This window comes from Salmo trutta, chromosome 12 (assembly GCF_901001165.1).
Source record: "Salmo trutta chromosome 12, fSalTru1.1, whole genome shotgun sequence".
In the NCBI taxonomy this organism is placed as follows: Eukaryota; Metazoa; Chordata; class Actinopteri; order Salmoniformes; family Salmonidae; genus Salmo; species Salmo trutta.
Genome location: NC_042968.1, coordinates 44,857,939 through 44,883,462, shown reverse-complemented (window position 1 = coordinate 44,883,462; position 25,524 = coordinate 44,857,939). Strand labels below are relative to the sequence as shown.

At 56.7% G+C, this 25,524-nt stretch overlaps 1 protein-coding gene across 2 annotated transcripts in view; it reads left to right on the top strand.

The window, feature by feature from the left end:
• Nucleotides 1–25,524, top strand: part of LOC115203623 (tropomodulin-3) — a 59,640-nt gene that overhangs the window by 20,734 nt on the left and 13,382 nt on the right. For both annotated transcript variants that reach the window (XM_029768468.1, XM_029768467.1), the window contains exon 3: nucleotides 551–707. In XM_029768468.1, the coding sequence (XP_029624328.1) occupies nucleotides 551–707 (157 nt within the window). The remainder of the gene's footprint in view (nucleotides 1–550; nucleotides 708–25,524) is intronic.

The window sequence follows — 25,524 nt, the reverse complement described above, 5'->3', positions numbered from 1 at the left end:
CTCAGCAGAGTGGAGGAGGAGGCTCAGCAGAGTGGAGGAGGAGGAGGAGGCTCAGCAGAGTGGAGGAGGAGGCGCAGCAGAGTAGGAGGAGGAGGAGGATGCACAGCAGAGTAGAGGAGGAGGCGCAGCAGAGTGGAGGAGGAGGAGGCGGAGGCGCAGCAGAGTGGAGGAGGAGGAGGAGGAGGCGCAGCAGAGTAGAGGAGGAGCAAAGTAGTGAAAACCCCTCCAGGTCTTAGTGAGGTTATCTTCCTTTTCAAGGGCCAGAGTGAGATAAAACAGCCATTTATTTAGTGATATTACACAATACACCCCACCAGAAGTATTGGGAATCTTACAATGTGTTGTTACATCTCAAGTAGAGAGGACCTTAAACATTCTTCTTGTCTTTCACTTATTTACAGCATGGAGATGAATCCACTAACTAGACAACCATAGGAACTCAACACAACACCGCATGCAGCCCTAATGTTTTTAAACGTGGCACATGAATTCACCAATTGATCAATCAGTCAATAAACCCATGTATCCACCCCTCCGTGTCTCCCCCCAGAATGCATTGCTGCCAGCGTCGATGCGTCAGAAGGACCACACAGTGAAAGCAGCCACCAGCCCCTACAGCAGAGAGAAACTGCTCAGTTTTCTGGAGAAGGAGGCCCTGGAGTATAAAGACAGAGATGATGTAGTGTCTTTCTCTGGAGAGAGGAAAGGTAGGAGGCCCTGGAGTATAAAGACAGAGATGATGTAGTGTCTTTCTCTGGAGAGAGGAAAGGTAGGAGGCCCTGGAGTATAAAGACAGAGATGATGTAGTGTCTTTCTCTGGAGAGAGGAAAGGTAGGAGGCCCTGGAGTATAAAGACAGAGATGATGTAGTGTCTTTCTCTGGAGAGAGGAAAGGTAGGAGGCCCTGGAGTATAAAGACAGAGATGATGTAATGTCTTTCTCTGGAGAGGAAAGGTAGGAGGCCCTGGAGTATAAAGACAAAGATGATGTCGTGTCTTTCTCTGGAGAGGAAAGGTAGCCTGGTGTATGTTCAGACCGTGTGGCTCAGTTGGTAGAGCATGGTGTTTGCAACGCCAGCATGGTGTGTGCAACGCCAGGATTGTGGGTTCGATTACCACGGGGGGCCAGTACAAAACAAAACAAAAAAAATGTATGAAATGTATGCATTCACTACTGTAAGTCGCTCTGGATAAGAGCGTCTGCTAAATGACTAAAATGTAAAAATGTAAATGTGTGCAGTGTTTCCCCTACGATTTTTCTCAGGAGCTGTGGCAAAAGTGTGGGGGGGGGGGTCTGGGGGCATGCTACCCTGGGGGGGGTTAGGATAATGACTGAGAAATGATATTCTATTCCAAAATGCATGACGTCATCTGAAATATAACTGATGCGGCCCACTGCACTGAGACATGATGAGGAGCAAGCGGTGGCTGTGGGCTTGTGGCTCTCATTCGCTCTGTTGGCTACAAATATACATTGTAACTTATCACTCGGATCTTAAAGAGACAGTGCAAGATTTTGGCAATTGAACTGATGGATACCATTTGTATGTCTCTGCATGCAGTTTGAAGGTAGTTTTGCAAGCCATTGCTAACTAGCGTTAGCGCGATGACTGGAAGTCTGGTATTGGCGCTGTCGCTAGGTAACAATTGCGCTAAAGCTAGTTATAGCAACTTCCTTCCCTCTGCACGCAGACATAGAAATGGTAAACATGAATTAATCTGACTCTGGGGAAGTAGAAAAATGGCTTTATTGCCCCCCCAAAAATGTGCTCTATCCCTTTAAAAGTGCATCACGGCAGAAATACTGTCTATATACACCATTATTTATATATTTATTTACTCTGACATTGCTCGTTCTGGTATTGCTTTCGTTTTTTACTGTTTGTATTGTGTGTATTGCTAGGTATTATTACTGCACTGTTGGAGATAGAAACACCAGCGTTACTGCACTGTTGGAGATAGAAACACCAGCGTTACTGCACTGCTGGAGATAGAAACATCAGCGTTACTGCACTGTCCTCAATGTCCTAACTCTCTAAATACATGACTCTGCTGTATCCTACACTGGGTAACTAGAGATGTTGTGGCTAAGTAGAGATGTTGTGGGTAATGTTTAGATGTTGTGGGTAATGTTTAGATGTTAGGTGTTGTGGGTAATGTTTAGATGTTAGGTGTTGTGGGTAATGTTTAGATGTTAGATGTTGTGGGTAATGTTTAGATGTTGTGGGTAATGTTTGTGTTCTTGAAGAGAAGGCTCTGTTTCAGACAGGTGTGTATTGTATTGCAGGCATGTTGACTTTCTAAGTGTCAGCCCCGTGTGCGTGTGTGTGTGTGTGTGTGTGTGTGTGTGTGAGAGAGATTGCTCTCAGCTGTAATCAGTCCACTGCTGCGTCTGCAGGTATTACTAATGCATGTCTACTCTGCTCTAACACAATACACAGCTGGTGAGAAATTACAGGAAAGGGTTGAGAAACAGTGTAGAGGGTTTGAGATGTGGCTATGACTGGACTCTCTGTGGCTCTCCCTCTCTCTCTCACTCTCTTTGTCTCTCTCTCACTCTCTTTGTCTCTCCCTGTCTCTGTGTGTTTCTGTCTCACTCATTCTCTCTGGCTTGACTTCACTTCCTGAAAGCCAATAAACAGCTATTAGACGGCCATTCTGTGTCGGTCCCTGTGGACAACAGTTTCAGTTACCCCCATTATAGACACACACAGAGAAGCACCCAGCTGTACCTGGAGTGTCTGTAGTACATACAACCTCCCAGATATTTGACATGTAGGATATCACCTGTAGAGAAGGAAAATGTAATGCAGAGACATTTCAACCACTGTGTTAACCAGAAGGCTGGAACTGTGGCTGTAAGTGCTGTGATAGGAGGCTAACTGGTAGCTGACTCTACTCCAGAGGGCCTGACACAGGAAGTGGGGTGTTGTGGGTAATGGTTGTATTTACTGTTTAGAGGCTTTTCAGGAAGTGCCAAGGCCCCCTGGAGACTAGACTGCCTTTTAGACTGGAGAGTGGAGGGGCACGGAGGGTGTTCTGTCAGAGGGGCGGAGGGGACTGAAGGACAATTAGATTTAAGTGTGAGTCATTTAGCAGACGCTCTTATTGAGAGCGACTTCTAGTAGTGAGTGCATACATTCCCATGAAGGAAATGGTCACTATCATTTTCCTGTTTTTAAAGTGGGGGGGTTGGGGGCAGAGGCACAGAGGCTGTTCTCCTTGAGGGAGTTGTGTGGCAGGAGAAGGGGGGGGGGGGGGGCTACTGAAGGAAAAGGTTACTGTATATTATTTTAGAGTTGGGGGGGGGGGGGCTACTGAAGGAAAAGGTTACTATATATTATTTTAGAGTTGGGGGGGCACTGATGGGGTTGTCTGGTACTGTATTTCATATACACTACCAATCAAAGGTTTGGACACCTACTCAATTAAAGGTTTTTCTTGATTTTTACTATTTTCTACATTGTAGAATAATAGTGAAGACATTAAACTATGAAATAACACAAAATATAAAATATATTTTGATTTGTTTACCACTTTTTGTTGGTTACTACATGATTCCATATGTGTTATTTCATAGTTTTGATGTCTTCACTATTATTCTACAATGTAGAAAATAGTAAAAAAATAAAGAAAAACCTTTGAATGAGTGGGTGTGTCCAAACTGTTGACTGGTAGTGTATATGAAACAGGAGTGAAAGTGTAATCAAGGTGTAACAAGATGTTACAGGATGACGTGCTGATGGGGTTAGGGAGAATAGCAGCCTCTGTATGTAGCTGTGTGTTGTAACGTTGCCCCAGCAGCAGCATAGAGGAGTTTATACTTTACTCTCTGTTCCGTGACTTCCTGTCTCTCTCTCCTTCTGCTGCTGCTGGGTTTCCATGGCAATGCCTCCGGGCCCCTGACTGAAGGAGGGAGAGAGACGGGGAGGGAGGGAGAAAAGAGAGCGAGAAGAGGGAGAGATGCAGACGGTCATGTCTCTTCAGTCTGATGAAGATCTCCAGCTGTGTTATGGAAAGATGTCTGCTCTCTGTCTCCCCACACACACACACACACACACACACACACACACACACACACACACACACACACACACACACACACACACCGAGACAAAGCAGAAGGGTTCATGGGTAGATGGTACACAGGACAGACAGAAATAGCAGCTACCAGACAGAGCAGACTAGAACACACTGTACCACTTAGATACAGTCCATCCTGCAGTAGATCACACTGTACCACTTAGATACAGTCCATCCTGCAGTAGATCACACTGTACCACTTAGATACAGTCCATCCTGCAGTAGATCACACTGTACCACTTAGATACAGTCCATCCTGCAGTAGATCACATTGTACTACTTAGATACAGTCCATCTATCCTGCAGTAGATCACACTGTATCACTTAGATACAGTCCATCCTGCAGTAGATCACACTGTACTACTTAGATACAGTCCATCCTGCAGTAGAACACACTGTACCACTTAGATACAGTCCATCCTGCAGTAGATCACACTGTACCACTTAGATACAGTCCATCCTGCAGTAGATCACACTGTACCACTTAGATACAGTCCATCCTGCAGTAGATCACACTGTACCACTTAGATACAGTCCATCCTGCAGTAGATCACACTGTACCACTTAGATACAGTCCATCCTGCAGTAGATCACACTGTACTACTTATATACAGTCCATCTATCCTGCAGTAGATCACACTGTATCACTTAGATACAGTCCATCCTGCAGTAGATCACACTGTACTACTTAGATACAGTCTATCCTGCAGTAGATCACACTGTACCACTTAGATACAGTCCATCCTGCAGTAGATCACACTGTACCACTTAGATACAGTCCATCCTGCAGTAGATCACACTGTACCACTTAGATACAGTCCATCTATCCTGCAGTAGATCACACTGTACCACTTAGATACAGTCCATCTATCCTGCAGTAGATCACACTGTACCACTTAGATACAGTCCATCTATCCTGCAGTAGATCACACTGTACCACTTAGATACAGTCCATCTATCCTGCAGTAGATCACACTGTACCACTTAGATACAGTCCATCTATCCTGCAGTAGATCACATTGTACCACTTAGATACAGTCCATCTATCATGTAGTAGATCACACTGTACCACTTGGATACAGTCCCTCTATCATGCAGTAGATCACACTGTACCACTTAGATACAGTCCATCTATCATGCAGTAGATCACACTGTACCACTTAGATACAGTCCATCTATCATGCAGTAGATCACACTGTACCACTTAGATACAGTCCATCCTGCAGTAGATCACACTACCACTTAGATACAGTCCATCCTGCAGTAGATCACACTGTACCACTTAGATACAGTCCATCCTGCAGTAGATCACACTGTACCACTTAGATACAGTCCATCCTGCAGTAGATCACACTGTACCACTTAGATACAGTCCATCCTGCAGTAGATCACACTGTACCACTGAGATACAGTCCATCCTGCAGTAGATCACACTGTACCACTGAGATACAGTCCATCCTGCAGTAGAACACACTGTACCACTGAGATACAGTCCATCCTGCAGTAGAACACACTGTACCACTGAGATACAGTCCATCCTGCAGTAGATCACACTGTACCACTTAGATACAGTCCATCCTGCAGTAGATCACACTGTACCACTTAGATACAGTCCATCCTGCAGTAGATCACACTGTATCACTTAGATACAGTCCATCCTGCAGTAGATCACACTGTACCACTTAGATACAGTCCATCCTGCAGTAGATCACACTGTACCACTTAGATACAGTCCATCCTGCAGTAGATCACACTGTACCACTTAGATACAGTCCATCCTGCAGTAGATCACACTGTACCACTTAGATACAGTCCATCCTTAAGTAGAACACACTGTACCACTGAGATACAGTCCATCCTGCAGTAGATCACACTGTACCACTGAGATACAGTCCATCCTGCAGTAGATCACACTGTACCACTTAGATACAGTCCATCCTGCAGTAGAACACACTGTACCACTTAGATACAGTCCATCTATCATGCAGTAGATCACACTGTACCACTTAGATACAGTCCATCTATCATGCAGTAGATCACACTGTACCACTTAGATACAGTCCATCCTGCAGTAGATCACACTACCACTTAGATACAGTCCATCCTGCAGTAGATCACACTGTACCACTTAGATACAGTCCATCCTGCAGTAGATCACACTGTACCACTTAGATACAGTCCATCCTGCAGTAGATCACACTGTACCACTTAGATACAGTCCATCCTGCAGTAGATCACACTGTACCACTGAGATACAGTCCATCCTGCAGTAGATCACACTGTACCACTGAGATACAGTCCATCCTGCAGTAGATCACACTGTACCACTGAGATACAGTCCATCCTGCAGTAGATCACACTGTACCACTGAGATACAGTCCATCCTGCAGTAGAACACACTGTACCACTGAGATACAGTCCATCCTGCAGTAGAACACACTGTACCACTGAGATACAGTCCATCCTGCAGTAGAACACACTGTACCACTGAGATACAGTCCATCCTGCAGTAGATCACACTGTACCACTGAGATACAGTCCATCCTGCAGTAGATCACACTGTACCACTGAGATACAGTCCATCCTGCAGTAGAACACACTGTACCACTTAGATACAGTCCATCCTGCAGTAGAACACACTGTACCACTGAGATACAGTCCATCCTGCAGTAGATCACACTGTACCACTTAGATACAGTCCATCCTTAAGTAGAACACACTGTACCACTGAGATACAGTCCATCCTGCAGTAGATCACACTGTACCACTGAGATACAGTCCATCCTGCAGTAGATCACACTGTACCACTTAGATACAGTCCATCCTGCAGTAGAACACACTGTACCACTTAGATACAGTCCATCTATCATGCAGTAGATCACACTGTACCACTTAGATACAGTCCATCTATCATGCAGTAGATCACACTGTACCACTTAGATACAGTCCATCCTGCAGTAGATCACACTACCACTTAGATACAGTCCATCCTGCAGTAGATCACACTGTACCACTTAGATACAGTCCATCCTGCAGTAGATCACACTGTACCACTTAGATACAGTCCATCCTGCAGTAGATCACACTGTACCACTTAGATACAGTCCATCCTGCAGTAGATCACACTGTACCACTGAGATACAGTCCATCCTGCAGTAGATCACACTGTACCACTGAGATACAGTCCATCCTGCAGTAGATCACACTGTACCACTGAGATACAGTCCATCCTGCAGTAGATCACACTGTACCACTTAGATACAGTCCATCCTGCAGTAGAACACACTGTACCACTGAGATACAGTCCATCCTGCAGTAGAAACACACTGTACCACTGAGATACAGTCCATCCTGCAGTAGAACACACTGTACCACTGAGATACAGTCCATCCTGCAGTAGATCACACTGTACCACTGAGATACAGTCCATCCTGCAGTAGATCACACTGTACCACTGAGATACAGTCCATCCTGCAGTAGATCACACTGTACCACTTAGATACAGTCCATCCTGCAGTAGAACACACTGTACCACTGAGATACAGTCCATCCTGCAGTAGAACACACTGTACCACTGAGATACAGTCCATCCTGCAGTAGAACACACTGTACCACTGAGATACAGTCCATCCTGCAGTAGATCACACTGTACCACTGAGATACAGTCCATCCTGCAGTAGAACACACTGTACCACTTAGATACAGTCCATCCTGCAGTAGAACACACTGTACCACTGAGATACAGTCCATCCTGCAGTAGAACACACTGTACCACTGAGATACAGTCCATCCTGCAGTAGATCACACTGTATCACTTAGATACAGTCCATCCTGCAGTAGATCACACTGTATCACTTAGATACAGTCCATCCTGCAGTAGATCACACTGTACCACTTAGATACAGTCCATCCTGCAGTAGATCACACTGTACCACTTAGATACAGTCCATCCTGCAGTAGATCACACTGTACCACTTAGATACAGTCCATCCTGCAGTAGATCACACTGTACCACTTAGATACAGTCCATCCTGCAGTAGATCACACTGTACCACTTAGATACAGTCCATCCTGCAGTAGATCACACTGTACCACTTAGATACAGTCCATCTATCCTGCAGTAGATCACACTGTACCACTTAGATACAGTCCATCTATCATGCAGTAGATCACACTGTATCACTTAGATACAGTCCATCCTGCAGTAGATCACACTGTATCACTTAGATACAGTCCATCCTGCAGTAGATCACACTGTACCACTTAGATACAGTCCATCCTGCAGTAGATCACACTGTACCACTTAGATACAGTCCATCCTGCAGTAGATCACACTGTACCACTTAGATACAGTCCATCCTGCAGTAGATCACACTGTACCACTTAGATACAGTCCATCCTGCAGTAGATCACACTGTACCACTTAGATACAGTCCATCTATCCTGCAGTAGATCACACTGTACCACTTAGATACAGTCCATCTATCATGCAGTAGATCACACTGTACCACTTGGATACAGTCCATCTATCATGCAGTAGATCACACTGTACCACTTTGATACAGTCCATCTATCATGCAGTAGATCACACTGTACCACTTGGATACAGTCCATCTATCATGCAGTAGATCACACTGTACCACTTAGATACAGTCCATCTATCATGCAGTAGATCACACTGTACCACTTAGATACAGTCCATCTATCATGCAGTAGATCACACTGTACCACTTAGATACAGTCCATCTATCATGCAGTAGATCACACTGTACCACTTAGATACAGTCCATCCTGCAGTAGATCACACTGTACCACTTAGATACAGTCCATCCTGCAGTAGAACACACTGTACCACTTAGATACAGTCCATCCTTCAGTAGAACACACTGTACCACTGAGATACAGTCCATCCTGCAGTAGATCACACTGTACCACTGAGATACAGTCCATCCTGCAGTAGATCACACTGTACCACTGAGATACAGTCCATCCTGCAGTAGATCACACTGTACCACTGAGATACAGTCCATCCTGCAGTAGATCACACTGTACCACTGAGATACAGTCCATCCTGCAGTACATCACACTGTACCACTTAGATACAGTCCATCCTGCAGTAGATCACACTGTACCACTTAGATACAGTCCATCCTGCAGTAGATCACACTGTACCACTTAGATACAGTCCATCCTGCAGTAGATCACACTGTACCACTTAGATACAGTCCATCCTGCAGTAGATCACACTGTACCACTTAGATACAGTCCATCCTGCAGTAGATCACACTGTACCACTTAGATACAGTCCATCGTGCAGTAGAACACACTGTACCACTTAGATACAGTCCATCTGTCCTGCAGTAGAACACACTGTACCACTTAGATGCAGTAGAACACACTCTACCACTTAGATACAGTCTATCCTGCAGTCGAACACACTGTACCACTTAGATACAGTCCATCCTGCAGTAGATCACACTGTACCACTTAGATACAGTCCATCCTGCAGTAGAACACACTGTACCACTTAGATACAGTCCATCCTGCAGTAGAACACACTGTACCACTTAGATACAGTCCATCCTGCAGTAGAACATACTGTACCACTTACAGTCCATCTATCCTGCAGTAGGGGAGTCTCGGGGTGTGTATCCCTATGGGTCCTGGTCAAGTGTAATGTTTTAAAATGTAACCTTTTATTTAACTAGGCAAGTCCATTAAGAATGGGGCGGCAGGTAGCCTAGTGGTCAGGGCGTTGGGCCAGTAACCGAAAGGTTGCTAGATTGAATCCCTGAGCTGACAAGGTAAAAATCTGTCATTCTGCCCCTAAACAAGGCAATTAACCCACTGTTCCTAGGCCATCAGTGTAAATAAGAATTTGTTCTTAGCTGACTTGCCTAGTTAAATAAAGGTAAAAATAATTAATAAATAATAATTTCCCTCTAGCCCTCGCTCTCTCTAGCCCTCGCTCCCTCTAGCCCCCTCTAGCCCTCGCTCCCTCTAGCCCCCTCTAGCCCTCACTCCCTCTAGCCCCCTCTAGCCCTCGCTCCCTCTAGCCCTCGCTCCCTCTAGCCCCCTCTAGCCCTCGCTCGCCCCCTCTAGCCCTCGCTCGCCCCCTCTAGCCCTCTAGCTCTCGCTCCCTCTAGCCCTCTAGCTCTCGCTCCCTCTAGCCCTCGCTCGCTCCCTCTAGCCCTCGCTCGCTCCCTCTAGCCCTCGCTCGCTCCCTCTAGCCCTCGCTCGCTCCCTCTAGCCCTCTCTCGCTCCCTCTAGTCCTCGCTCGCTCGCTCCCTCTAGCCCTCTAGCCCTCGCTCCCTCTAGCCCTCGCTCCCTCTAGCCCTCGCTCGCTCGCTCCCTCTAGCCCTCGCTCGCTCGCTCCCTCTAGCCCTCGCTCGCTCGCTCCCTCTAGCCCTCGCTCGCTCGCTCCCTCTAGCCCTCGCTCGCTCGCTCCCTCTAGCCCTCTAGCGCTCGCTCCCTCTAGCCCTCTAGCGCTCGCTCCCTCTAGCCCTCTAGCGCTCGCTCCCTCTAGCCCTCTAGCGCTCGCTCCCTCTAGCCCTCTAGCGCTCGCTCCCTCTAGCCCTCTAGCGCTCGCTCCCTCTAGCCCTCTAGCGCTCGCTCCCTCTAGCCCTCTAGCGCTCGCTCCCTCTAGCTCTCGCTCCCTCTAGCTCTCGCTCCCTCTAGCCCTCGCTCGCTCCCTCTAGCCCTCGCTCGCTCCCTCTAGCCCTCGCTCGCTCCCTCTAGCCCTCGCTCGCTCCCTCTAGCCCTCGCTCGCCCCCTCTAGCCCTCGCTCGCCCCTCTAGCCCTCGCTCGCCCCCTCTAGCCCTCTCGCTCCCTCTAGCCCTCTCGCTCCCTCTAGCCCTCTCGCTCCCTCTAGCCCTCGCTCGCTCCCTCTAGCCCTCGCTCGCTCCCTCTTGCCCTCGCTCGCTCCCTCTAGCCCTCGCTCGCTCGCTCCCTCTAGCCCTCGCTCGCTCGCTCCCTCTAGCCCTCGCTCGCTCGCTCCCTCTAGCCCTCGCTCGCTCGCTCCCTCTAGCCCTCGCTCGCTCGCTCCCTCTAGCCCTCGCTCGCTCGCTCCCTCTAGCCCTCGCTCGCTCGCTCCCTCTAGCCCTCTAGCGCTCGCTCCCTCTAGCCCTCTAGCGCTCGCTCCCTCTAGCCCTCTAGCTCTCGCTCCCTCTAGCCCTCGCTCGCTCCCTCTAGCCCTCGCTCGCTCCCTCTAGCCCTCGCTCGCTCCCTCTAGCCCTCGCTCGCCCCCTCTAGCCCTCGCTCGCCCCCTCTAGCCCTCGCCGCCCCCTCTAGCCCTCGCTCGCCCCCTCTAGCCCTCGCTCGCCCCCTCTAGCCCTCTCGCTCCCTCTAGCCCTCTAGCGCTCGCTCCCTCTAGCCCTCTAGCTCTCGCTCCCTCTAGCCCTCGCTCGCTCCCTCTAGCCCTCGCTCGCTCCCTCTAGCCCTCGCTCGCTCCCTCTAGCCCTCGCTCGCTCCCTCTAGCCCTCGCTCGCTCGCTCCCTCTAGCCCTCGCTCGCTCGCTCCCTCTAGCCCTCGCTCGCTCGCTCCCTCTAGCCCTCGCTCGCTCGCTCCCTCTAGCCCTCGCTCGCTCGCTCCCTCTAGCCCTCGCTCGCTCGCTCCCTCTAGCCCTCTAGCGCTCGCTCCTCTAGCCCTCTAGCGCTCGCTCCCTCTAGCCCTCTAGCGCTCGCTCCCTCTAGCCCTCTAGCGCTCGCTCCCTCTAGCCCTCTAGCGCTCGCTCCCTCTAGCCCTCTAGCGCTCGCTCCCCGCTCGCCCCCTCTAGCCCTCGCTCGCTCCCTCTAGCCCTCGCTCGCTCCCTCTAGCCCTCGCTCGCTCCCTCTAGCCCTCGCTCGCTCCCTCTTGCCCTCGCTCGCTCCCTCTTGCCCTCGCTCGCTCGCTCCCTCTAGCCCTCTAGCTCTCGCTCCCTCTAGCTCTTGCTCCCTCTAGCCCTCGCTCGCCCCCTCTAGCCCTCGCTCGCTCCCTCTAGCCCTCGCTCGCTCCCTCTAGCCCTCTAGCCCTCGCTCGCTCCCTTTAGCCCTCGCTCGCTCCCTCTTGCCCTCGCTCGCTCCCTCTAGCCCTCGCTCGCTCGCTCCCTCTAGCCCTCGCTCGCTCGCTCCCTCTAGCCCTCGCTCGCTCGCTCCCTCTAGCCCTCGCTCGCTCGCTCCCTCTAGCCCTCGCTCGCTCGCTCCCTCTAGTGCTCGCTCGCTCCTTCTAGCCCTCGCTCGCTCGCTCCCTCTAGCCCTCGCTCGCTCGCTCCCTCTAGCCCTCGCTCCCTCTAGCCCTCGCTCGCTCGCTCCCTCTAGCCCTCGCTCGCTCGCTCCCTCTAGCCCTCGCTCGCTCGCTCCCTCTAACCCTCGCTCGCTCGCTCCCTCTAGCCCTCTAGCGCTCGCTCCCTCTAGCCCTCTAGCGCTCGCTCCCTCTAGCCCTCTAGCGCTCGCTCCCTCTAGCCCTCTAGCGCTCGCTCCCTCTAGCCCTCTAGCTCTCGCTCCCTCTAGCCCTCGCTCGCTCCCTCTAGCCCTCGCTCGCTCCCTCTAGCCCTCGCTCGCTCCCTCTAGCCCTCGCTCGCCCCCTCTAGCCCTCGCTCGCCCCCTCTAGCCCTCGCTCGCCCCCTCTAGCCCTCTCGCTCCCTCTAGCCCTCTAGCGCTCGCTCCCTCTAGCCCTCTAGCTCTCGCTCCCTCTAGCCCTCTAGCGCTCGCTCCCTCTAGCCCTCGCTCGCTCCCTCTAGCCCTCGCTCGCTCCCTCTAGCCCTCGCTCGCTCCCTCTTGCCCTCGCTCGCTCCCTCTTGCCCTCGCTCGCTCCCTCTTGCCCTCGCTCGCTCCCTCTTGCCCTCGCTCGCTCCCTCCCTCTAGCCCTCGCTCGCTCGCTCCCTCTAGCCCTCGCTCGCTCGCTCCCTCTAGCCCTCGCTCGCTCGCTCCCTCTAGCCCTCGCTCGCTCGCTCCCTCTAGCCCTCGCTCGCTCGCTCCCTCTAGCCCTCGCTCGCTCGCTCCCTCTAGCCCTCGCTCGCTCGCTCCCTCTAGCCCTCTAGCGCTCGCTCCCTTTAGCCCTCTAGCGCTCGCTCCCTCTAGCCCTCTAGCGCTCGCTCCCTCTAGCCCTCTAGCGCTCGCTCCCTCTAGCCCTCTAGCGCTCGCTCTCTCTAGCCCTCGCTCGCTCCCTCTAGCCCTCTAGCTCTCGCTCCCTCTAGCCCTCGCTCCCTCTAGCCCTCGCTCGCTCCCTCTAGCCCTCGCTCGCTCCCTCTAGCCCTCTAGCTCTCGCTCCCTCTAGCCCTCGCTCGCTCCCTCTAGCGCTCGCTCCCTCTAGCGCTCGCTCCCTCTAGCCCTCTAGCTCTCGCTCCCTCTAGCCCTCTAGCCCTCGCTCCCTCTAGCCCTCGCTCGCTCCCTCTAGCCCTCGCTCGCTCCCTCGTCTAGTTCCCACTCCAGTAGTATCTACTGTTAACCATCAGTGTAAATAAGAATTTGTTCTTAGCTGACTTGCCTAGTTAAATAAAGGTAAAAATAATTAATAAATAATAATTTCCCTCTAGCCCTCGCTCCCTCTAGCCCCCTCTAGCCCTCGCTCCCTCTAGCCCCCTCTAGCCCTCGCTCCCTCTAGCCCCCTCTAGCCCTCGCTCCCTCTAGCCCTCGCTCCCTCTAGCCCTCGCTCCCTCTAGCCCTCGCTCCCTCTAGCCCTCGCTCCCTCTAGCCCCCTCTAGCCCTCGCTCCCTCTAGCCCCCTCTAGCCCTCGCTCCCTCTAGCCCCCTCTAGCCCGCGCTCCCTCTAGCCCCCTCTAGCCCTCTAGCCCTCGCTCGCTCCTTCTAGCCCTCGCTCGCTCCCTCTAGCCCTCTAGCGCTCGCTCCCTCTAGCGCTCGCTCCCTCTAGCCCTCTAGCGCTCGCTCCCTCTAGCCCTCTAGGCCTCTAGCTCTCGCTACCTCCAGCCCTCGCTCGCTCCCTCTAGCCCTCGCTCGCTCCCTCTAGCCCTCGCTCGCCCCCTCTAGCCCTCGCTCGCTCCCTCTAGCCCTCTAGCTCTCACTCCCTCTAGCCCTCGCTCGCTCGCTCCCTCTAGCCCTCTAGCTCTCGCTCCCTCTAGCCCTCGCTCGCCCCCTCTAGCCCTCTAGCGCTCACTCCCTCTAGCCCTCGCTCGCTCCCTCTAGCCCTCTAGCCCTCGCTCCCTCAAGCCCTCGCTCCCTCTAGCCCTCGCTCCCTCCCTCTAGCCCTCGCTCGCTCCCTCTAGCCCTCGCTCGCTCCCTCTAGCCCTCGCTCGCTCCCTCTAGCCCTCGCTCGCTCGCTCCCTCTAGCCCTCGCTCGCTCGCTCCCTCTAGCCCTCGCTCCCTCTAGCCCTCGCTCGCTCCCTCTAGCCCTCGCTCGCTCCCTCTAGCCCTCGCTCGCTCGCTCCCTCTAGCCCTCGCTCGCTCGCTCCCTCTAGCCCTCGCTCGCTCGCTCCCTCTAGCCCTCGCTCGCTCGCTCCCTCTAGCCCTCGCTCGCTCGCTCCCTCTAGCCCTCGCTCGCTCGCTCCCTCTAGCCCACGCTCGCTCGCTCCCTCTAGCCCTCTAGCGCTCGCTCCCTCTAGCCCTCTAGCGCTCGCTCCCTCTAGCCCTCTAGCGCTCGCTCCCTCTAGCCCTCTAGCGCTCGCTCCCTCTAGCCCTCTAGCGCTCGCTCCCTCTAGCCCTCGCTCGCCCCCTCTAGCCCTCGCTCGCCCCCTCTAGCCCTCGCTCGCCCCCTCTAGCCCTCTAGCTCTCGCTCCCTCTAGCCCTCTAGCTCTCGCTCCCTCTAGCCCTCTAGCGCTCGCTCCCTCTAGCCCTCTAGCGCTCGCTCCCTCTAGCCCTCTAGCTCTCGCTCCCTCTAGCCCTCTAGCTCTCGCTCCCTCTAGCCCTCGCTCGCTCCCTCTAGCCCTCGCTCGCTCCCTCTAGCCCTCGCTCGCTCCCTCTTGCCCTCGCTCGCTCGCTCCCTCTTGCCCTCGCTCGCTCGCTCCCTCTTGCCCTCGCTCGCTCGCTCCCTCTAGCCCTCGCTCGCTCGCTCCCTCTAGCCCTCGCTCGCTCGCTCCCTCTAGCCCTCGCTCGCTCGCTCCCTCTAGCCCTCTAGCGCTCGCTCGCTCCCTCTAGCCCTCTAGCGCTCGCTCGCTCCCTCTAGCCCTCTAGCGCTCGCTCGCTCCCTCTAGCCCTCTAGCGCTCGCTCGCTCCCTCTAGCCCTCTAGCGCTCGCTCGCTCCCTCTAGCTCTCTAGCGCTCGCTCCCTCTAGCCCTCGCTCGCTCCCTCTAGCCCTCTAGCTCTCGCTCCCTCTAGCTCTCGCTCCCTCTAGCCCTCGCTCGCTCCCTCTAGCTCTCGCTCCCTCTAGCCCTCGCTCGCCCCCTCTAGCCCTCGCTCGCCCCCTCTAGCCCTCGCTCGCCCCCTCTAGCCCTCGCTCGCTCCCTCTAGCCCTCGCTCGCTCCCTCTAGCCCTCGCTCGCTCCCTCTTGCCCTCGCTCGCTCCCTCTTGCCCTCGCTCGCTCGCTCCCTCTAGCCCTCTAGCTCTCGCTCCCTCTAGCTCTTGCTCCCTCTAGCCCTCGCTCGCCCCCTCTAGCCCTCGCTCGCTCCCTCTAGCCCTCGCTCGCTCCCTCTAGCCCTCTAGCCCTCGCTCGCTCCCTTTAGCCCTCGCTCGCTCCCTCTTGCCCTCGCTCGCTCCCTCTAGCCCTCGCTCGCTCGCTCCCTCTAGCCCTCGCTCGCTCGCTCCTCTAGCCCTCGGCTCGCTCGCTCCCTCTAGCCTCGCTCGCTCGCTCCCTCTAGCCCTCGCTCGCTCGCTCCCTCTAGTGCTCGCTCGCTCCTTCTAGCCCTCGCTCGCTCGCTCCCTCTAGCCCTCGCTCGCTCGCTCCCTCTAGCCCTCGCTCCCTCTAGCCCTCGCTCGCTCGCTCCCTCTAGCCCTCGCTCGCTCGCTCCCTCTAGCCCTCGCTCGCTCGCTCCCTCTAACCCTCGCTCGCTCGCTCCCTCTAGCCCTCTAGCGCTCGCTCCCTCTAGCCCTCTAGCGCTCGCTCCCTCTAGCCCTCTAGCGCTCGCTCCCTCTAGCCCTCTAGCGCTCGCTCCCTCTAGCCCTCTAGCTCTCGCTCCCTCTAGCCCTCGCTCGCTCCCTCTAGCCCTCGCTCGCTCCCTCTAGCCCTCGCTCGCCCCCTCTAGCCCTCGCTCGCCCCCTCTAGCCCTCTCGCTCCCTCTAGCCCTCTAGCGCTCGCTCCCTCTAGCCCTCGCTCGCTCCCTCTAGCCCTCGCTCGCTCCCTCTAGCCCTCGCTCGCTCCCTCTTGCCCTCGCGCTCCTCTGCCCTCCCTCTTGCCCGCTCGCTCCCTCTTGCCCTCGCTCGCTCCCTCTTGCCCTCGCTCGCTCCCTCTTGCCCTCGCTCGCTCCCTCCCTCTAGCCCTCGCTCGCTCGCTCCCTCTCGCCCTCGCTCGCTCGCTCCCTCTAGCCCTCGCTCGCTCGCTCCCTCTAGCCCTCGCTCGCTCGCTCCCTCTAGCCCTCGCTCGCTCGCTCCCTCTAGCCCTCGCGCGCTCGCTCCCTCTAGCCCTCTAGCGCTCGCTCCCTCTAGCCCTCTAGCGCTCGCTCCCTCTAGCCCTCTAGCGCTCGCTCCCTCTAGCCCTCTAGCGCTCGCTCCCTCTAGCCCTCTAGCGCTCGCTCTCTCTAGCCCTCGCTCGCTCCCTCTAGCCCTCTAGCTCTCGCTCCCTCTAGCCCTCGCTCCCTCTAGCCCTCGCTCGCTCCCTCTAGCCCTCGCTCGCTCCCTCTAGCCCTCTAGCTCTCGCTCCCTCTAGCCCTCGCTCGCTCCCTCTAGCGCTCGCTCCCTCTAGCGCTCGCTCCCTCTAGCCCTCTAGCTCTCGCTCCCTCTAGCCCTCTAGCCCTCGCTCCCTCTAGCCCTCGCTCGCTCCCTCTAGCCCTCGCTCGCTCCCTCGTCTAGTTCCCACTCCAGTAGTATCTACTGTTAACCATCAGTGTAAATAAGAATTTGTTCTTAGCTGACTTGCCTAGTTAAATAAAGGTAAAAATAATTAATAAATAATAATTTCCCTCTAGCCCTCGCTCCCTCTAGCCCCCTCTAGCCCTCGCTCCCTCTAGCCCCCTCTAGCCCTCGCTCCCTCTAGCCCCCTCTAGCCCTCGCTCCCTCTAGCCCTCGCTCCCTCTAGCCCTCGCTCCCTCTAGCCCTCGCTCCCTCTAGCCCCCTCTAGCCCTCGCTCCCTCTAGCCCCCTCTAGCCCGCGCTCCCTCTAGCCCCCTCTAGCCCTCTAGCCCTCGCTCGCTCCTTCTAGCCCTCGCTCGCTCCCTCTAGCCCTCTAGCGCTCGCTCCCTCTAGCGCTCGCTCCCTCTAGCCCTCTAGCGCTCGCTCCCTCTAGCCCTCTAGGCCTCTAGCTCTCGCTACCTCCAGCTCTCGCTCGCTCCCTCTAGCCCTCGCTCGCTCCCTCTAGCCCTCGCTCGCCCCCTCTAGCCCTCGCTCGCTCCCTCTAGCCCTCTAGCTCTCACTCCCTCTAGCCCTCGCTCGCTCGCTCCCTCTAGCCCTCTAGCTCTCGCTCCCTCTAGCCCTCGCTCGCCCCCTCTAGCCCTCTAGCGCTCACTCCCTCTAGCCCTCGCTCGCTCCCTCTAGCCCTCTAGCCCTCGCTCCCTCTAGCCCTCGCTCCCTCTAGCCCTCGCTCCCTCCCTCTAGCCCTCGCTCGCTCCCTCTAGCCCTCGCTCGCTCCCTCTAGCCCTCGCTCGCTCCCTCTAGCCCTCGCTCGCTCGCTCCCTCTAGCCCTCGCTCCCTCTAGCCCTCGCTCCCTCTAGCCCTCGCTCGCTCCCTCTAGCCCTCGCTCGCTCGCTCCCTCTAGCCCTCGCTCGCTCGCTCCCTCTAGCCCTCGCTCGCTCGCTCCCTCTAGCCCTCGCTCGCTCGCTCCCTCTAGCCCTCGCTCGCTCGCTCCCTCTAGCCCTCGCTCGCTCCCTCTAGCCCTCGCTCGCTCGCTCCCTCTAGCCCACGCTCGCTCGCTCCCTCTAGCCCTCTAGCGCTCGCTCCCTCTAGCCCTCTAGCGCTCGCTCCCTCTAGCCCTCTAGCGCTCGCTCCCTCTAGCCCTCTAGCGCTCGCTCCCTCTAGCCCTCTAGCGCTCGCTCCCTCTAGCCCTCGCTCGCCCCCTCTAGCCCTCGCTCGCCCCCTCTAGCCCTCGCTCGCCCCCTCTAGCCCTCTAGCTCTCGCTCCCTCTAGCCCTCTAGCTCTCGCTCCCTCTAGCCCTCTAGCGCTCGCTCCCTCTAGCCCTCTAGCGCTCGCTCCCTCTAGCCCTCTAGCTCTCGCTCCCTCTAGCCCTCTAGCTCTCGCTCCCTCTAGCCCTCGCTCGCTCCCTCTAGCCCTCGCTCGCTCCCTCTAGCCCTCGCTCGCTCCCTCTTGCCCTCGCTCGCTCGCTCCCTCTTGCCCTCGCTCGCTCGCTCCCTCTTGCCCTCGCTCGCTCGCTCCCTCTTGCCCTCGCTCGCTCGCTCCCTCTAGCCCTCGCTCGCTCGCTCCCTCTAGCCCTCGCTCGCTCGCTCCCTCTAGCCCTCTAGCGCTCGCTCGCTCCCTCTAGCCCTCTAGCGCTCGCTCGCTCCCTCTAGCCCTCTAGCGCTCGCTCGCTCCCTCTAGCCCTCTAGCGCTCGCTCGCTCCCTCTAGCCCTCTAGCGCTCGCTCGCTCCCTCTAGCCCTCTAGCGCTCGCTCGCTCCCTCTAGCCCTCTAGCGCTCGCTCGCTCCCTCTAGCCCTCTAGCGCTCGCTCGCTCCCTCTAGCCCTCTAGCGCTCGCTCGCTCCCTCTAGCTCTCTAGCGCTCGCTCCCTCTAGCCCTCGCTCGCTCCCTCTAGCCCTCTAGCTCTCGCTCCCTCTAGCTCTCGCTCCCTCTAGCCCTCGCTCGCTCCCTCTAGCTCTCGCTCCCTCTAGCCCTCGCTCGCCCCCTCTAGCCCTCGCTCGCCCCCTCTAGCCCTCGCTCGCTCCCTCTAGCCCTCGCTCGCTCCCTCTAGCCCTCGCTCGCTCCCTCTAGCCCTCGCTCGCTCCCTCTAGCCCTCTAGCTCTCGCTCCCTCTAGCTCTCGCTCCCTCTAGCCCTCGCTCGCCCCCTCTAGCCCTCGCTCGCTCCCTCTAGCACTCTAGCTCTCGCTCCCTCTAGCCCTCTAGCTCTCGCTCCCTCTAGCCCTCGCTCGCTCCCTCTAGCCCTCTAGCTCTCGCTCCCTCTAGCCCTCGCTCCCTCTAGCCCTCTAGCTCTCGCTCCCTCTAGCCCCCTCTAGCCCTCGCTCCCTCTAGCCCTCGCTCGCTCCCTCGTCTAGTTCCCACTCCAGTAGTATCTACTGTTAACCATCAGTGTAAATAAGAATTTGTTCTTAGCTGACTTGCCTAGTTAAATAAAGGTAAAAATAATTAATAAATAATAATTTCCCTCTAGCCCTCGCTCCCTCTAGCCCCCTCTAGCCCTCGCTCCCTCTAGCCCCCTCTAGCCCCCTCTAGCCCTCGCTCCCTCTAGCCCCCTCTAGCCCTCGCTCCCTCTAGCCCCCTCTAGCCCTCGCTCCCTCTAGCCCCCTCTAGCGCTCGCTCCCTCTAGCCCTCGCTCGCTCCCTCTAGCCCTCGCTCGCTCCTTCTAGCCCTCGCTTGCTCCCTCTAGCCCTCCCTCGCTCGCTCCCTCTAGCCCTCTAGCTCTCGCTCCCTCTAGCCCTCGCTCGCTCCCTCTAGCCCTCTAGCGCTCGCTCCCTCTAGCCCTCTAGCGCTCGCTCCCTCTAGCCCTCTAGCTCTCGCTCCCTCTAGCCCTCGCTCGCTCCCTCTAGCCCTCTAGCCCTCTAGCTCTCGCTCGCTCCCTCTAGCCCTCGCTCGCTCCCTCTAGCCCTCTAGCTCTCGCTCCCTCTAGCCCTCGCTCGCCCCCTCTAGCCCTCTAGCTCTCACTCCCTCTAGCCCTCGCTCGCTCCCTCTAGCCCTCTAGCTCTCGCTCCCTCTAGCCCTCGCTCCCTCTAGCCCTCTCTAGCCCTCGCTCGCTCCCTCTAGCCCTCGCTCGCTCCCTCTAGCCCTCGCTCGCTCCCTCTAGCCCTCGCTCGCTCCCTCGTCTAGTTCCCACTCCAGTAGTATCTACTGTTAACCATCAGTGTAAATAAGAATTTGTTCTTAGCTGACTTGCCTAGTTAAATAAAGGTAAAAATAATTAATAAATAATAATTTCCCTCTAGCCCTCGCTCCCTCTAGCCCCCTCTAGCCCTCGCTCCCTCTAGCCCCCTCTAGCCCTCGCTCCCTCTAGCCCCCTCTAGCCCTCGCTCTCTCTAGCCCTCGCTCCCTCTAGCCCCCTCTAGCCCTCGCTCCCTCTAGCCCCCTCTAGCCCTCGCTCCCTCTAGCCCCTCTAGCCTCGCTCCCTCTAGCCCCCTCTAGCCCTCGCTCCCTCTAGCCCCCTCTAGCCCTCGCTCCCTAGCCCCCTCTAGCCCTCGCTCCCTCTAGCCCCTCTAGCCCCCTCTAGCCCTCGCTCCCTCTAGCCCCCTCTAGCCCTCGCTCCCTCTAGCCCCCTCTAGCCCCCTCTAGCCCTCGCTCCCTCTAGCCCCCTCTAGCGCTCGCTCCCTCTAGCCCTCGCTCGCTCCCTCTAGCCCTCGCTCGCTCCTTCTAGCCCTCGCTTGCTCCCTCTAGCCCTCCCTCGCTCGCTCCCTCTAGACCTCTAGCTCTCGCTCCCTCTAGCCCTCGCTCGCTCCCTCTAGCCCTCTAGCGCTCGCTCCCTCTAGCCCTCTAGCGCTCGCTCCCTCTAGCCCTCTAGCTCTCGCTCCCTCTAGCCCTCGCTCGCTCCCTCTAGCCCTCTAGCCCTCTAGCTCTCGCTCGCTCCCTCTAGCCCTCGCTCGCTCCCTCTAGCCCTCTAGCTCTCGCTCCCTCTAGCCCTCGCTCGCCCCCTCTAGCCCTCTAGCTCTCACTCCCTCTAGCCCTCGCTCGCTCCCTCTAGCCCTCTAGCTCTCGCTCCCTCTAGCCCTCGCTCCCTCTAGCCCTCTCTAGCCCTCGCTCGCTCCCTCTAGCCCTCGCTCGCTCCCTCTAGCCCTCGCTCGCTCCCTCTAGCCCTCGCTCGCTCCCTCGTCTAGTTCCCACTCCAGTAGTATCTACTGTTAACCATCAGTGTAAATAAGAATTTGTTCTTAGCTGACTTGCCTAGTTAAATAAAGGTAAAAATAATTAATAAATAATAATTTCCCTCTAGCCCTCGCTCCCTCTAGCCCCCTCTAGCCCTCGCTCCCTCTAGCCCCCTCTAGCCCTCGCTCCCTCTAGCCCCCTCTAGCCCTCGCTCTCTCTAGCCCTCGCTCCCTCTAGCCCCCTCTAGCCCTCGCTCCCTCTAGCCCCCTCTAGCCCTCGCTCCCTCTAGCCCCCTCTAGCCCTCGCTCCCTCTAGCCCCCTCTAGCCCTCGCTCCCTCTAGCCCCCTCTAGCCCTCGCTCCCTCTAGCCCCCTCTAGCCCTCGCTCCCTCTAGCCCCCTCTAGCCCTCGCTCCCTCTAGCCCCCTCTAGCCCTCGCTCCCTCTAGCCCCCTCTAGCCCTCGCTCCCTCTAGCCCCTTCTAGCCCTCGCTCCCTCTAGCCCCCTCTAGCCCTCGCTCTCTCTAGCCCTCGCTCCCTCTAGCCCTCGCCCCCTCTAGCCCCCTCTAGCCCTCGCTCGCCCCCTCTAGCCCCCTCTAGCCCTCGCTCGCCCCCTCTAGCCTTCGCTCGCTCCCTCTAGCCCTCGCTCGCTCCCTCTAGCCCTCTAGCTCTCGCTCCCTCTAGCCCTCTAGCTCTCGCTCCCTCTAGCCCTCGCTCCCTCTAGCCCTCTAGCTCTCGCTCCCTCTAGCCCTCTAGCGCTCGCTCCCTCTAGCCCTCTAGCGCTCGCTCCCTCTAGCCCTCTAGCGCTCGCTCCCTCTAGCCCTCAGCGCTCGCTCCCTCTAGCCCTCTAGCGCTCGCTCCCTCTAGCCCTCGCTCGCTCCCTCTAGCCCTCTCGCTCCCTCTAGCTCTCGCTCCCTCTAGCTCTCGCTCCCTCTAGCCCTCCCTCGCTCGCTCCCTCTAGCCCGCTCCCTCTAGCCCTCGCTCGCTCCCTCTAGCCCTCTAGCTCTCGCTCCCTCTAGCCCTCGCTCGCTCCCTCTAGCCCTCGCTCGCTCCCTCTAGCCCTCGCTCGCCCCCTCTAGCCCTCGCTCGCTCCCTCTAGCCCTCTAGCTCTCGCTCCCTCTAGCCCTCGCTCGCTCCCTCTAGCCCTCGCTCCCTCCCTCTAGCCCTCGCTCCCTCCCTCTAGCCCTCGCTCGCTCCCTCTAGCCCTCGCTCGCTCCCTCTAGCCCTCGCTCGCTCCCTCTAGCCCTCGCTCGCTCCCTCTAGCCCTCGCTCGCTCCCTCTAGCCCTCGCTCGCTCGCTCGCTCCCTCTAGCCCTCTAGCCCTCTAGCGCTCGCTCCCTCTAGCCCTCTAGCGCTCGCTCCCTCTAGCCCTCTAGCGCTCGCTCCCTCTAGCCCTCTAGCGCTCGCTCCCTCTAGCCCTCTAGCGCTCGCTCCCTCTAGCTCTCGCTCCCTCTAGCCCTCGCTCGCTCCCTCTAGCCCGCTCCCTCTAGCCCTCGCTCGCTCCCTCTAGCCCTCGCTCGCTCCCTCTAGCCCTCTAGCTCTCGCTCCCTCTAGCCCTCTAGCTCTCGCTCCCTCTAGCTCTCGCTCCCTCTAGCTCTCGCTCCCTCTAGCTCTCGCTCCCTCCCTCTAGCCCTCGCTCGCTCCCTCTAGCCCTCGCTCGCCTCCTCTAGCCCTCGCTCGCTCCCTCTAACCCTCTAGCTCTCGCTCCCTCTAGCTCTCGCTCCCTCTAGCTCTCGCTCCCTCCCTCTAGCCCTCGCTCGCTCCCTCTAGCCCTCGCTCGCTCCCTCTAGCCCTCGCTCGCTCCCTCTAGCCCTCGCTCGCTCCCTCTAGCCCTCGCTCGCTCCCTCTAGCCCTCGCTCGCTCCCTCTAGCCCTCGCTCGCCCCCTCTAGCCCTCGCTCGCTCCCTCTAACCCTCTAGCTCTCGCTCCCTCTAGCCCTCGCTCCCTCTAGCCCTCGCTCGCTCCCTCTAGCCCTCGCTCGCTCCCTCTAGCCCTCGCTCGCTCCCTCTAGCCCTCGCTCGCTCCTTCTAGCCCTCGCTCGCTCCCTCTAACCCTCTAGCTCTCGCTCCCTCTAGCTCTCGCTCCCTCTAGCCCTCGCTCCCTCTAGCCCTCGCTCGCTCCCTCTAGCCCTTGCTCGCTCCCTCTAGCCCTCGCTCGCTCGCTCCCTCTAGCCCTCGCTCGCTCGCTCCCTCTAGCCCTCTAGCCCTCGCTCGCCCCCTCTAGCCCTCTAGCGCTCGCTCCCTCTAGCCCTCTAGCGCTCGCTCCCTCTAGCCCTCTAGCGCTCGCTCCCTCTAGCCCTCTAGCGCTAGCCGGCTCCCTCTAGCCCTCTAGCGCTCGCTCCCTCTCTAGCGCTCGCTCCCTCTAGCCCTCTAGCGCTCGCTCCCTCTAGCCCTCTAGCGCTCGCTCCCTCTAGTCCTCGCTCGCTCCCTCTAGCCCTCGCTCGCTCCCTCTAGCCCTCGCTCGCTCCCTCTAGCCCTCTAGCTCTCGCTCCCTCTAGCCCTCGCTCGCTCCCTCTAGCTCTAGCCCTCTAGCGCTCGCTCCCTCTAGCCCTCTAGCGCTCGCTCGCTCTAGCGCTCGCTCCCTCTAGCCCTCTAGCGCTCGCTCGCTCTAGCGCTCGCTCCCTCTTGCCCTCTAGCGCTCGCTCCCTCTAGCGCTCGCTCCCTCTAGCGCTCGCTCCCTCTAGCGCTCGCTCCCTCTAGCCCTCTAGCGCTCGCTCCCTCTAGCCCTCTAGCGCTCGCTCCCTCTAGCTCTCGCTCCCTCTAGCCCTCTAGCTCTCGCTCCCTCTAGCCCTCGCTCGCTCCCTCTAGCCCTCGCTCGCTCCCTCTAGCCCTCTAGCTCTCGCTCCCTCTAGCTTTCGCTCCCTCTAGCCCTCGCTCGCTCCCTCTAGCCCTCGCTCGCTCCCTCTAGCCCTCGCTCGCTCCCTCTAGCTCTCGCTCCCTCTAGCTCTCGCTCCCTCTAGCCCTCGCTCTCTCTCCCTCTAGCCCCCTCTCTCTCTAGCCCCCTCTCTCTGTGTGTCTTGTCTCTGGCTCTGTTGGTGTGTTCGCTAAAGACCTCTGTAGTAGACACGCATTAGCCACTAGGAGTTAGCATAATGGATAAAATGACCTCAGAATGAGTTGGAGCAGCTAATAGACATTAGCCGCTAGTAGTTAGCGTTATGGATAAAACGACCTCGGAATGAGTTGTAGCAGCTAATAGACATTAGCCGCTAGGAGTTAGCGTTATGGATAAAACGACCTCAGAATAAGTTGGAGCAACTAATATACATTAGCCGCTAGGAGTTAGCGTTATGGATAAAACGACCTCAGAATAAGTTGTAGCAGCTAATATACATTAGCCGCTAGGAGTTAGCGTTATGGATAAAACGACCTCAGAATAAGTTGGAGCAACTAATATACATTAGCCGCTAGGAGTTAGCGTTATGGATAAAACGACCTCTAGAGACCCCAGAGCAGAAACATCATGACATCAATCTCAACACAGCTCAGAGAAAATGAACTAAACAAGACAAGTACATGAGTAATGGAAATGTCTTGTGTGTGTTCACCACTAAGATATGGTTCTGGGGTGTGTGCTCTGGTTCGTTGGTGGTGATGTCATTCCTAGGTACAGTAATTAGAGACTGGTGTATAGATATGCAGGCAGAGAGAGTGAGAGCATGGAAAATGTGTGTAATGAGAAATAGAATAGTGTGTGTGTGTGTGTGTGAGAGACATGAAACATTGACTAATGTAGTGTTAGTTCAAATAGACATAATTGAGACAAATGATAGCTGTATTATACAATTACAGACTGGAACACACACACACACACACACACACACACACACACACACGTGGACAGTCAGGGCTAAGCAGTCGATGTGCTTCCTAGAAGAACAATATGACCCGTCCAGATAGGAAGGGTTAGAGCAGGGGTGTCAAACATACGGCCCGAGGGCTGGATCCGGCCAATCCGTCCTGCGGCGTGGTTTGAGTACAAACAAATAAATGCATGAAATGTTGTTTTTGTGGGGGAAACAAACTCAATATAATTTAAAATGACTCAAACCAAATCTAACCTGTACAACTAATAATGGACGTACAGTCATAGTTTGTTGACTGTGTTCAATTCTAATAAACACCAGAATGAGACACTCATACAGTTTGTTGACTGTGTCCAGCTCTAATAAACACCAGAATGAGACAGTCATACAGTTTGTTGACTGTCCAGCTCTAATAAACACCAGAATGAGACAGTCATGCAGTTTGTTGACTGTGTCCAGCTCTAATAAACACCAGAATGAGACAGTCATACAGTTTGTTGACTGTGTCCAGCTCTAATAAACACCAGAATGAGACAGTTATACAGTTTGTTGACTGTGTCCAGCTCTAATAAACACCAGAATGAGACAGTCATACAGTTTGTTGACTGTGTCCAGCTCTAATAAACACCAGAATGAGAAAGTCATACAGTTTGACTGTCCAGCTGTAATAAAC